Source organism: Seriola aureovittata, chromosome 16 (assembly GCF_021018895.1).
Source record: "Seriola aureovittata isolate HTS-2021-v1 ecotype China chromosome 16, ASM2101889v1, whole genome shotgun sequence".
Lineage (NCBI taxonomy): Eukaryota > Metazoa > Chordata > Actinopteri > Carangiformes > Carangidae > Seriola > Seriola aureovittata.
The window spans coordinates 9,226,400-9,240,440 of NC_079379.1; the positions used below are offsets into that span (position 1 = coordinate 9,226,400).

The 14,041-nt window shown below is 40.0% G+C and overlaps 2 protein-coding genes across 2 annotated transcripts; both read left to right on the top strand.

Moving 5' to 3' along the window:
- Nucleotides 1-4,639: 4,639 nt before the first annotated feature.
- Nucleotides 4,640-11,515, top strand: abrab (actin binding Rho activating protein b). Its single transcript, XM_056400263.1, has 3 exons — nucleotides 4,640-5,553; nucleotides 6,720-11,289; nucleotides 11,478-11,515. Exons 1-2 carry the CDS (start codon nucleotides 4,766-4,768, stop codon nucleotides 7,201-7,203), a joined length of 1,272 nt encoding a protein of 423 aa, XP_056256238.1. The 5' UTR covers nucleotides 4,640-4,765; the 3' UTR covers nucleotides 7,204-11,289; nucleotides 11,478-11,515.
- A 93-nt stretch (nucleotides 11,516-11,608) lies between these two features.
- LOC130183968 (zymogen granule membrane protein 16-like) lies at nucleotides 11,609-12,772 on the top strand. The gene is made up of 3 exons (XM_056399679.1): nucleotides 11,609-11,660; nucleotides 12,162-12,288; nucleotides 12,448-12,772. Exons 1-3 carry the CDS (start codon nucleotides 11,609-11,611, stop codon nucleotides 12,770-12,772), a joined length of 504 nt encoding a protein of 167 aa, XP_056255654.1.
- The last annotated feature ends 1,269 nt before the right edge of the window (nucleotides 12,773-14,041 follow it).

A 14,041-nucleotide genomic window follows, 5' to 3' on the forward strand; every position in this document is an offset into this window, starting at 1 on the left:
AATTCCTATAATATCAGCACAATAAACTGAGTACTGTGCAATTTGCTGCGCTCAAATACGTCCCTGAATCACACTATTAAACGTTAAGAGCTTCAGGGTCCATATTTGCTTTAAATTGTAGAGCGCCATACTGCCTCAACACTGAAGTCATAGCGACCTCTACTGGTAGACTGCCAATCTTACATTTACTGTAAAATTTAAAATATAAATGCCTTTTATTGGTTCAGTCTGTAATGCTGTACAACTATTTAACAATTTATATAGAATGACCAAAAAAAATCAAACTCATTATTTTTAGTTAATGAAACTCCAGCTGTGATTTTTATTGTGTAAAAGAAGGATGGATGATCCTCCTGTTCCAGCAGCTTCAACTGCCATCAAAACTGTCCCAGGTCCCAGCAGATCTGCTGTCACATAAAGATACGAGCAGCCTCGGGGGTAATACCCAGCCATGCTTGAAAAAGACAAATTTAGGAAATCCTCCAGGCACTGAACCAGAAAAGCTTGTCATGGATGTGACAGACAGACTGTGTGCCCCTAATGTGACATGTGACTATTTTTCTTGAAATCAAAAATATCTGACAGAGAGGAAGTATTGAAAGTTACCAGGGGAAGCCCAGAAGCGTAAAAAAAAAAAAAAAGGAAACGAGAACGGTTAACAATTCAAGCATTGGAAGGAACGAACCCTAACGTTAACATTACAAGAGAAAGTTTACATGTAAGTAAACACACAGCTCACCGGTGATTCATAGCCACGACTGTGTGTAGCTGTTTGTCCTATGATGGCATTGGGCCTTTGTGCTATAAGCTAGTCTTGAATAAAGTACTCAGTGCTGTGACGTCCCGCCCTCTTTGGCTCATTCCTGTGTGGTTGGTTTGGCTTCCTGGCTCAGAGGCCAATGGACAGAGTTGGGAAGGACATCAGGAAATGGCCAACACCTGAGTAAACTGGGCCTGAGCCTCATTAAAGTGGCTTCATCTGTAACACGTCCAACATGTTGTCTTCCTCCGAGGCCTCCATCAGCCGGTCTGGTTTGTTTTTGGTGTGTTTGTTTGATTTGTTTCAACATTCTTCATGTGTGATTTCCCTTTGGCCAGTTTGAGGCAGTCTAAATGTTATGTAATGTCGATGATGAGCAGGAACAAACTGTCACAGACCATACAGTGTGTAATGAGGTGATTTTAAAGTGAGACTGAGGAACTTTTGAAAGCACAAATAACACAATCTTCCTCTTACAAATACAAAGTTGAATTCATGAGCAGTAAAACTCACCCTGGGCAACTCATTACACTCAAGGGTTTTGCAGCTTCAGTTTTATTTGGTCTTGATATGACCAGAGGCTTTTAGTGGCCAAAATGTTTGCAATTTTAAAAAGATATTGTTGTGTAAATCACATTACTGAGTCTGATTTATTGTCTATATTTATAAAGTTATACTATATTTAACTGTTTTTCTATCATCTCATCATCTCCGTTAAGACCTATAACCCAGTGGTTCCCAACCTTTTCCACTTGACCACAAATCTCAAAAATGTTGGCAGCCCACGTCCGACCCTGTAGCAATACAGAAGCAAAGTAATTCATTCTCTGATCACTTTTTTTTTTTAATAGTAACGATGGAACATTGAGGACTGAACTGAGAGCAGGGGAATCCTAATTTTCTTTATTGATTGATGGGGCACTTGTTGATTCACCACCTGTCTCTTGACTCGCTTTCCTTTAATTATTTCTTTTAATGCCTGTTTGCTAACCAGCTATGCATTTTGATACTCACAGTTTTTGCCATGGATGTGATCTTTTAGAGTGCAAACAGACTGAGATAGCAAACAAGTCCGATTTATTCCGGCTGGCAACAACATAAAAATTCATCATTGGCTTAAATATTTTTATTTTTTTTTTACATTTTTAAGGTCTTTTTTTTTTTAAACATTTAAAAACATTATTTACATTTTCATTTTTTATAACTACATCTTTTCACCAAAAATTGTATTGTGTTGCAAATGATTGGTTGGCCCACTTGCAATCCCTTCGCAGCTCACCAGTGGGCTCTGGCCCACAGGTTGGGAACCACTGCTTCAGCCTAAAGACTAAAACTTAAACACAATAAATAAAGTTTCACATTCAGCTTTAAAGTAGTTAAGGGTGAAAAAATGGGGAAAACTTTGCACTAACAGGAACTCAGTTGATGCTTTCTTGAAGCCTGTGTGATTTAAATCAAGGAAACCCTCTGACATGGTTACATGGACTTTTTCTTTTTTTATAGCAAGACGTTGTAATAGCATGTCAGCAGCAGCATCTTATGTGTACAGGGTTTTTCTTTCAACCAAAATCAACAAAAGGAAGCTGGCAGGAGGTTTTTTTTTTTTAAGTCACTGGCTGTTGACAGTCTGTAAACAAGACACTACACCACAGTCTCCAACCCATGTATTATATTTTCATCACCAAGCCTGAAACTGTAATGAACCTGTTTGTCCTTGTGGAGGGGCACTAACCTTCCTGTTTGAATCTGTACGTTTTGATCGGTCTGACTTGGCTTGAGAAGACGTCCTGTGCTGATGCTCGATGAGTCACTTCCACTCTCCATGATGGACTGCCAACAGCTGCAACTTCATGTCTGTGTGCATGCGTGAGTGCCAAGTTCTATTTATATACAACCACCCACCTGCACATATGGATATTGAAAATCAACACACATAAAATAACATTCTGTATGTTCACATAAAACGCAGCTCTTAAAAAACAGCACTAAACACCTCTGTCCAAACTGAATCCTGCAAAGCATAATGTTGATGTTGATGGTGCTAAATGACAGCACTCTGCTCTCTGCTCTCTTCAGTGAGTGAGGGAACTGTGATCTCACGGCCAGCTGCATTGCAAGACTAAACCGCTTCATGCGTAAGCAAGAGATATACGTCTCCTCCAAGTATCACATTCTTCCTTGGTCAGAAGTTGTGTTTCTTTTTTCTCACCTCGGATTAAGTGTCGCCTTGTATCTGTGATACCCTCTGTTTCTCTCTTGGCTGCAGCTCCTTCAAGCTTTATAAAACACACACAAAGAAAAACAAACTGGTGGTCTTTTTTTTTGTGTGTTTTTGAGATTATTAGAATCATCATTCCTTTTATTTCACTCACAAATCAGAAATAAAGAATAAAATACAAGTATACAAACATAATAGTAGCAATAGGTGAAAATGGGACAACCCCAATAAGCTTCAAAAGCTTTTATGTAGGTTGCCCAGTCACTGCATTTATAAAATATAATTTCAGCCATGAATCCATAAATAATAAAATTTAGAGTCTCATTTTGATTCTGTTTCTGGATTTTTCTTCAGTTTCATTCGTTTGCAATTTGATCTTTAAACTTGTATGGAGGATTTTTCTAAACAATATGTGTGAAATGATTTTAGTATTTAAACCCTATTTAGATTTAATTGTGGGATTTTAAATCTATATGGTGCTCCAGGTGACAGAGGAAGGATGTCTCTGTTTTATTTCAACTTTTGAGCATCTCTCTTTTCCTTCCCTGAAACACTGAGGGCAAAAGTATGTCATCTCATTAACCTCCTCACTTCTCCCCATGAAAGCGTTACTATTGCAGCTGTCAAACCTGACAACAGGAATGACCAGTGGTGGAATGTATTACTGACTCAAGTACCGTAAGGAAGTGCAGCTATAAAGCGCTTTCACTTCACTTGATTATTTCCATTTCATGTCACTTTGTATTTTATTGTACTTTTTTCTCCACTATCTGACAGCTATATTTACATTAAGATACATACAAAGCACATGACAAGCATATAAAACATGAAGCGCTGTTAAAACCATATAAAATAGATACAATTCCAAAAGCTAATTATACAAAAATGCATGACTTATAATACAATATATTATTTCATGCTTAAGTAACATTTTCATTTATACTTTCACAGTGTATTGTTAAGATTATGTAACTTGGTGGAAAGTAACTAAGTGTATTTACCCAAGTACTGGACTGAAGTTGAATATTGAAGTTCTGAGTGTTTCATTTTCCTGCCCTAAAAGAAGTAGTACTGCTCAGAGGGCGTATTCTAACCTCTTTTATTGTAAACACAGTGATGGTTGAAGTTTTTTTTAAGCAACCATCATCACCACCCGCTCCCTGAAAGAAACCACATTCAGCAGCAGAGAAAACTTAATACTGAGTAGTGTATGAGATTACTTCATTATCTCCCAGTGCACAAGGTCATCAAAGTTTGTGGGAGTCTTTTATGAGTCATTATCACCCTTGATTAGAACTTATTTAATTTTCTTTACATATAGTATATATGTATTTTACTTGAATAATATATCATAAAAAGATTCAATATAAAATTTGTATAAACTAGAAAGTTAATAGGGGACATTCAGAGCAAATATCAAGTGTTATGTCTTTGATGATCTTGCATGTATCTGTGCACTTACTAATTAAACTTAGCACTCACAGATCAACTGCCCTGATTACCTCTAGTTACAAGCTCCAGAATCTGTGGTGAAACACGAGTACGTAGGGGTGACCAGTGTCAGGGAAACACGATCAGGTCTGTAGCCTGGGATGACTCGAATACTTTCCACTGTCATGTTAGGGTTTGCCCTCCCCATTTTAGAGCCGTAGCTGCAAGCGTAAGGGTAGACAGCAGTCGAGGGAGAAAAAAGTTACAATAAAAAAGAAATTCAAGCGGAGAGGAGATGAGTTTATTGTAGCGAATCTGACAGCTCACTTAGTTGTGCCTAAATTGACACATTGATTATGTCTGACAAACAGAGCAGCCAGGCATCCCAGAGGAAACCATCGACCAACAAGAACATCAAGAAGCTCCGCACAATTAGCATGGTGTGCGGCCTGACGAGCAGCTGGCAGCAGTGGGTGACGGCGAACAAGACAAAGCAGGCAAGCGAACCAACTGGCTGGGCCCCATCTTCACTGGGAAGACTAACAGAGGAACCCAAGAAGACATGGGTCCCCAAGAAACCTCCTACCTCTAAAACCCAGCCTACAGAAATTCCTCAAAATAATGCAACTACTTCTGGAGAAGCTCAAAAGACATCAACTCCTCACAGGAAGGTGCAGGAGGTTATGACCTCGGCTGAGCCACCAGTGGAGTCTCGTATCAAGACGAAGCAGGTGGTGAAGACGGTGACCAGCGGGGTTCAGGAGAAAAGTGCAGCCATCGAGCTCCTGACCGAGAAGATCAAGGGTGAGGCTCTGCCATCAGGAGAGGAGATTGACAGGCTGCTGAAGAAGAAAAGCTCACCCACGCGCCGCAGGAAGTGCTCCAACATGGTTTCATCACTGACCAAAAGCTGGAAGCAGGTGGAGAATGAGCAGAAGTTCGGGGAAGAAGGAGGAGGACCAGAAGAGGCAGACACCAGTAGTACAGATAAGGAGGAGAGTGGACATCCTGAGACAGAGGAGGAGAGACTGGACATAATGGACACTGAAACACAAACTGAAAACTTTTTAGAAGAAACAGAGCAAAAAGACTGTGAAGGAGACTCCGAATCAGCAGTGAAGATTAAAAGACCTGCAGTCCCAACGTGAGTATCAGTGAGCTTTAGTTTGTATTTTTAGTAAAGAGAGAAGTTTTTTTCTGAACCAAATAATATAACATTTTCTTCCATCTGGTAAATTCTTAAAGGTCAGAACTCATTATACAGTTTCATGATACCTTTTAAATGAACATGTTCAGCTCTTGGAAATGAAGCCACTTGTTGGAAACAAGTAAAATTACTGTTTAGAGATCAGTGTGGCACTCCACTTTGCCACATTATGATGGATGTCTGCCACCTTTCCACGATCCCAGCGAGACACAGCAGCTATAGCTGTGAGAATGCTATCACAGTCCTCACAAAGGCTGTGTCTGAAATCACCACCTATTTACTGTATAGTGCGCTCTATCCCCTATATAGTGCCCTCAAAAAATTCTGCTAGAAGTCACACAAGGCAATACGTTGCCATTTATAGCTCCAAAATTACAGTTGTGTGACTCTACAGCTGTCAGTGATGACACTTTGTCCAAAATCTCAACTTACTGCTTACTGCTAAAGTACACTAAAAAAGTACCTCCCTTACTCATGTTAACGTTAGCAAGTATGATATTCCTGCTGTTTGCCTTCTCCTCAACACCTGGAAAATACTAATACTAGAGAGTAAAGTACTATTTATCAGCCACAAAGGATCATAAAAATAAACTCTGCACATCTGATTTTATTTTCTTTGAAACATAATGCATAATGACATGATGCGTTTTCAGCACGTCTATCAGCTGTCACTAAGTCCCACACTGAAACACTAAATGGCATTAACATGATCGCCAAAGCGCTGAGCACAGAGCCCTTTGCAATATGTTACACAGCCACAAACAGGCACAAAGTTCGATGTCAGGACAACATCTAATATTAACATCAACTTGACACAGAACACTGATGACAGCTGACATTGATATTTTCTTGGTTTTAAGTTGTATTGTTAAGTAACCAAAATCCAACATCTTCCAAACATCTAATGAGTCGTTAGAGTCCAATGTCTTTCTGACATTACAATGACAACCGGTACCAGCTGGTTCCTCTCCATTTTTGGTGCAAAACTCGCTTACTGTTGCATATTGCAACTGTTGGAACTTCCCTTACTCCCTGTAGGCTCAAGAGATTGAGTGTATTGTACATTTATATTTATTTGTAAAGTAATCCGACATCCCTTCCAGGTACAAAAAGGAAGCTGAAGATGCCAACAAGATCAATGCTCTCTCCAAGAAATACAGTGCTGTGGGAAATCTCAAAAGTCGCTGGCAGAACTGGGCATCAGAGCACACCGTCAACCAGAGACTAAACCCCTTCAGTGAATACTTTGACTATGATTACTCCATGTCTCTCCGCCTCCAGAAGGGTCAGGAAGGTTACGGACGCCCCAAGGAAGGTACTAAAACAGCGGAGAGAGCCAAACGTGCCGAGCAACACATCCACCGTGAGATCGCTGACATGTGTTACGTGATCAGGACTATGGCTGATCCGGACCCAGACGGAAAGACCCGCATCACGTTCGGACAGCTGTTTGACAGATACGTCCGGATCTCTGATAAGGTGGTGGGGATTCTGATGAGAGCCAGGAAACATGGGAAGGTTGCGTTCGAAGGGGAGATGCTGTGGCAGGGCCAGGATGATGGAGTGATCATTACTCTGCTGGTGTGATATTAACACCTGGGTCAATGTTGTACTGGAAATCCTCTTAACACTTAATTGGCTGGCACAGTGGAACTTGTGAAATAACCTCAGGCATTATCAGACAGCTAAGAGGAGGATTAAAAATACAATTTGGCCTGGATCTGTTCAGCGGACACTTGCAGAACAATAACATGGGGATACAGAGACTACAAAGTTTAGTGGATAAGTTGATGTGGATTATGCAAAGAATTTTTTACTGCTATTTTTGTAGATACTTGAAAACTCTTCCTGTCAGTGTTGTGGATGTGTGAGTTGTAGCTGTCATGCACATATTTTGGGAAATCTCCAAAGACTTTGAAGTTCTAATTCACAAGCTCTGGAAGCTCCAGAGAGATAACATCCTAGCTTTTGGCTTCTTATGCTTCCATTCATACATGCCTCTTTTGCACTTTCTTTATGGCTTATGTTAATGAGATATTTAAGGATGTGTTAATATAACACATAACAAGCAGCTTTGCAGTATACTGTAGCACAGTAATTCAAACAGGCATTGGGTTTCATTGCCTGAATTCCTGCAGCTCAGCATTCATTACACTGTACCAGGCACAATGCAGGGGAACAGAGCAGACCACAGCACTTTTACATCTCATGGCCTGTTATACTGAGGTTCTTATAATTAATGTAAAGGATGATTGTGACTGTCTTTGGATAAGGAAAAACTTGCCTTTTCTCTGTCAGTTATTGAATTTTTGAGGAATGTATCGGGGTTTGTAAAATCATACATACAGAACACCCCTAATGTTGGGAGTTACTGTTAGTATTAAACTGGAGACAAATTGAAGATGATATTTGTTTTCTATTTTGAAACAGTTTCAGTAAAAGGCATGTCATATTAAGGCATACTGTACTTTTTAGGTATTCACTAGCATTAATTAACTTGCATTAAAGAGTCTAATCATAGGCTATAGTGAAAACTAGCTGTGATCATGACATTCACATATAGCAAACAGTTGCTTATTTACGCATCCAGCAGTTACAGAACAGGAATATATATATATATATATATATATATACATTGCTCAAACAAATTAAGGGAACACGTAAATCACACATCAGATCTTTGAGTGAAACCAAAATCATCAACCCATTGAGGGCTGGATTCACCATCACACTGAAAATCAAAGTAAAAAAATTTAAATCACAGGCTGATCCAACTTGTGTGAATTTCATCATGGCAACTCATAATGTGACTCAGTAGTGTGTATGGCCCCTGCGTGCCTGTATGCACTCCCGAAAATGTCTGGGCATGCTCTTGATGAATCGGCGGATGGCGTCCTGGGGAATTTCCTCCCAGACCTGGATCAGAGGATCAGTGAGCTCCTGGACAGTCTATGGCATCAATGCCTTCATCATCCAGGAACTGCCTACACACTCTGGCTTGAGAATCGCTCTGAGGATTTCGTCCTGGTACCTAACAGCAGTCAGGGTACTGTTGGCTATGACATGGATATCCTTGGACCCTCCAAGGTTATGCCTCCCCAGACAATCACTGACCCACCGCTAAACCGGTCATGCTGGATGATGTTACAGGCAGGATAACGCTCACCACGGCGTCTCCAGACTCCTTCACGCCTGTCACGCGCTCAGTGTGAACCTGCTCTCATCTGTAAAGAGAACAGGTTGCCAATGACAGACCTGCCAATTCTGGTGTTCTTGACCTGCACAGTGCTGGGCTGCGAGCACAGGTCCCACTAGAGGACGTCGGGCCTTCATGCCACCCTCATGGGGCCTGTTTCTGACAGTTTGGTCAGAAATATGCACACCAGTAGCCTGCTGGGGGTCATTTTGTAGGGCTCTGGCAGTGCTCCTTCTATTCCTCCTCGTACAAAGGAGCAGGTACCGGTCCTGCTGCTGGGTCGATGCCCTTCTACGGCCCTGTCCAGCTCTCCTCATGTAACGGCCGGTATCCTGTTGTCTCCTCCATGCTCTTGAGACTGTGCTGGGAGACACAGGAAACCTTCTTGCGACTGCACGTATGGATGTGCCATCTTTGAGGAGCTTGACTACATATCCAACCTGATTGGGCTGCAGGTACCGCCTCATGCTACCAGTAGTGACAAGGACACTATCCAAACACAAAACAAGAGAAAAATCAGTCAGGAAGGAGAAGGAGAGAGCAACTGTCTGTCGCCACCACATGCAAAACCATTTCCTTTTTAGCGGTTGTCTTGCTTTTGCCTCTGCATTGCACCTGTTGTCACTTTTATTTGAACCAAAGCAGGTAAAATTGATTCACAATCACTTGTGCTTCGTAAATGGACAGATTGATATCCCGGATGTTTAACTGACTTGGTGTTATACTGTGATGATTAAGTGTTCCCTTAATTTTTTTATACCATGCTCATATGTGCACCATGAATGACAGGCATACAGAGAGGGCCCGTAAAGAAACACACAGGGCCAGTAAATGGACTTTATTTTCTTTATAAAACAAAAAGAAAACTCATCAATTTAAAAAAGCTTTATGTGTTCCTGGATAAGCGGGCCAAGCGTGGATTATCTACCAGGCCGATATTGGGCCGGTGCCCAGGGGCCTCTGACCTTTAGAAGGCCTCCAAACCCCCAACAACTGTGCCTCATCTTGACATTTTTTTTTCTTTCAATCAGATTTGATCAATTCTGAGTGTTTTTGTTGAAATACAAACAAATGAATACAGAGTTACTTTATTTGCAAATAAGAATTTAGCTGACCAGCTGGGTGAGAAACTGTGCTTCTTAAAACATCATGGAAAACAAAGGTTGGAGCAGTGGAGCAGCAAAGAGAGAGATGAAAGAAAGAAAATGATATCAGAGAGACTGAAATTCAGAAAAACAGATATACATCTACCTCCACTTTTTTCAAAAGTCGGCTTGCTAGCATTAGCAAAGAGCCTAGAGGGGACGATGCTATTTTTGGACGCTGTTGCTGAAAAACATTGTATGTCAACCTACACAGTGTGTGTGTGTGTGTGTGTGTGTGTGTGTGTGTGTGTGTGTGTGTGTGTGTGTGTGTGTGTGTGTGTGTGTGTGTGTGTGTGTGTGAGTGAGTTAGTGATTGATGGAGGAATCTGAATTTAATAATACTCAACAACAACACAACCCAACATTGTCAATGGTCATGGAAAATCGTATCACATGATAGTGTAGTTACTGTATGTTTTATTTTATTATTACAGATAGATGGTTAGAGAGTTTTGATGAATTCCAGCCTCAAGAACTGGTTTCCAGGACGTTTCTTTACAGAAACATTGATCCGTGAAGTAAAAAGAGATGAGGTATGTGCAGATTAAATTTCTCATGAGGTGGTAGCGCCAGTCACACGTAATGTTATAAATAAAGGTCATGACATGAAAAGTAAAAAGGCTGTCACTTCCTGCAAGAATGCTGAGCACATGAATCAGTCTACGACAAGTGATGATGCATTTGTTTCCTTGTAGACAGATGTTTTGCAGGAATCAAATCTGATCAATGGAACGCTTCAGTATGACCCTCCCATTGACTGAACATCCATACCAAACTGAATAGTCTGCATGTTTCCAGTTTTCTTAAGGAGAGAGGTTAAGACAAGTCCCATCAAGGCTAAAGTAGCTTGGTGCTAGCTAAAGCAAAACTTGGGGTATTCAGTTTCTTATTTGTGAAGGAACATGTTATTTGTCAGTTTCACATGTTAGTTATCTACACAGGTTTATCATACACACAAACATACATACTCACAAAGCTTACACACAGTACAGTAAAATTTATTATATATATTTCAGTAAAAGTAGGATGACATAAACATACTGCTGATTGTTCACTGGGGTGTTGTATATCCAGCTGTAAACATCACTGCTAGCATCAGAAGACTGTTGACATGTTGACGCAGAAAAAAATTCCTGCCATACCATCAATAATAAAAGACCAAAAACACACCCACATCTTTCTGTCTGATTACCCGGCAGTTATTGCATCCGCTTATAGGAAGGACCGTTAAAGTTTTTTTTTTTTCCGGTTACTCGTACTATAAGTACAGTACTACCAGAGTGTTTTGCTACACATTGATGCTTTAGCTTCACTCTAATGCACACTTGAACTGTGAGTATTACTTTTTGATTTCCATTGATTTTACCAGTTGTTGAACCTAAGTCATCTCTTTTCCAAGATAATGATATAGGCAACCAAAAGTAGACAAAGTTAGAAACTGTTATTCTGAAATGCTGAATTTAGAACAAACAAAACCCTGATTATTAACATGCTTACATTTTCTGTCTGGTTTGCTTAAGGTTTATTCTTATCACAGAGGAAACTACAAATCAGACAGGTGAGAAGTCATTGTTTTTATCCTTCCAACAGTAGACAATAATCGCTCACAAATGAGATGCAGAGTTAAATAATCTTATCTTTTTTTCACAGAATGTTCTTTGTTGCCATCTTTGCTCTTCTTGTAGCCTCTGCTTTAACTGACGGTAAGTATCCATTTATTCATGTTTATTTCTTATCAGTCATATGGGTGTTAAAATTCAACAAGCAACAGAGATACTGCATCAGTAAACATGATTTGGAAATAGTATAATTCTAAGGCAACTTGCCCTGTGCAGTATTTGTAATATTTATCAGATATTTGTAATTATGAGAATGAACATGTAGAACCAGTATGAATATTAGGAATGGGTCGACCAAAATCCATAGTATTTTACAATGTGTTATTCTTTTGTTTATAAAGTTTATTGGGGCATAAATATAGAGTAGGATAGCAGAGGAGTGTTTGCAACCTTAAACATTGTTCCTTTTAGGCATGCTCATACAATCAATGTATGTATCTTGTAAGTATGCTTAGAAGATTTCATTTAAAAATAAAGTATATCCTTGCTCCTGCTTTTTTTTTTTTTTTTTTTATGACACTGCTGTTTAAAAGTTTTACTCATGTTAACTGATTCATGATATATTTGTATCTCTTCCTCTTCCAGCCCAGGCTCAGTACTATTCCTTCTCCACACCAGTGGGCTCAGGACGCGGCAACCCGTACACTATCACTGGAGAGGGAGGAATCACAGCTGTAAGAGTTTGGGAATCGTACTCTAACTACATAAGAGGGTGAATATCAAATACTTATATTTAATACAGTGACTTGCTTCACTCGATGATGATCTGTAAATGCATCTACTGTTTTTTTCTTAATGCAACATTATGAGCAGCAATTATCGGAAATGCCCTCTTACATTGAATTTGTCTATTTTCCCCTTCATTCATCAGGATCCAATTCCGCTACGGCTTCTTGTGGTCTCCTGTTGTTGGCTACAAATACGGCCAGCCCCAAGAGATGGAGCTGTTTGAAGGCGAGGCCATCATCCAGGTTTCTGGAAAATACGCTCACTACCTGCAGTCAGTGGTGTTCACCACTAACAGGGGTCGCACGCTGAGTGCAGGCCAGCCCTCAGGCCACTCCTTCAACATGTACCCCACCCACAGCCAAGCCGAGCTGCGCTTCATCAGTGGCCGGGTCCATGGAGCCATCACCTCCATCGGAGCACACTGGGCCATTGTAGCTCCAGCTGTGAACAGCACTGCTGGACACTGAGGAGGAGAACAAATAGGAGTTTGTTGCCAACATTTGGCCATTAATGAGAGAGCAAAGCTTTCAAAATTTCTAAACATAAAAATCTAATTTAATCAAATGTACAACAGTGTATACTCTGTAGTAGTATTTTCATACATAAGTCTCTGAAATGATAATGTACAACCATACACATAGTTAATCATTCCTGATATTGCCTTGTGTTTTTTCTTTGTTCTTCTGTTGGAAAATTGTCATTTTAATTTATAATGTGTCTTTATCTTATGTCTTTATCAGGCCAGTGCATTGTATGAAACATACAAACTATTAAATAAAGGAATAATGTACAAGATAGTAATGTATCTTTATACAGTAATAAAAAGCTGAAGGTGACATTTTGCTCCCTGTTTTTGTTGAAGATCTGTGGTCTCTGAACTGGAGCTAAAACTTCTTTAAAAAGTGAATTTAATTAAAGTAGTTGGGAGACATTCACTTTCTATATGAATGTATTTTCTTCAGTGGAGACGAAATAATAGGTGGATGTCCTGGCCTCTTGACACTGTCGTAATTTGACTAAAAGTCTATAGGCTTCGGTTTACACAGTAGCAACATTATATTTAGCTAGCTGTCATACAAAGAATGTAACACTCTCTTAAAGCACAGGCTGCACTGCAGGAACACAACCATTAAATGTCAGGTGATGGTGTTTTGTGTCAAACAGTTATTGTTCAGGGATGTTTTTTGTTGCTGTTACCTTCCATTTTTGGCTGAAACAGCCAAAAAGTACAGAAGGTAACAGGCCTTAAGGCAGGCTTTTATTAGAGACAAGCCTTTACTTCTAATTCCCTCTGTTTGATATCTATAATTGGTCATACCAGTACTTCAGTATAATGTCTTGTTTTGATTCTCACGGTGCCCCCGATGGACAGTCCGACGATGGAACAGTTTATAATGCGAACAATAAAATCAGAAATGGACTTTCATTGTCAGTTCTCGTGCTTGTCTGACAAGCTTGTCCGTGCTGTTGCTTTTCAGATTATTTTCTATTAAATTGAAGTTGATAAATAATGCGTGCCACCTGGCCAAGTGGCGTTATCCATTGTACTGAAGGGGGGATTTAATTCTGGCATGTTAAATTATTATTATTACCGTTTGTTGTGTATGATTGAATACCCCAAGTGTCCACATGCAGAATGGATGAGTCACATGGTCGGACAGGGAAACAAGTTCTGCCCGGGACTTATCTGGGTGCAGCCATGTACGAGGTTTATGCTTCTTACTTGAGTTGTGGCT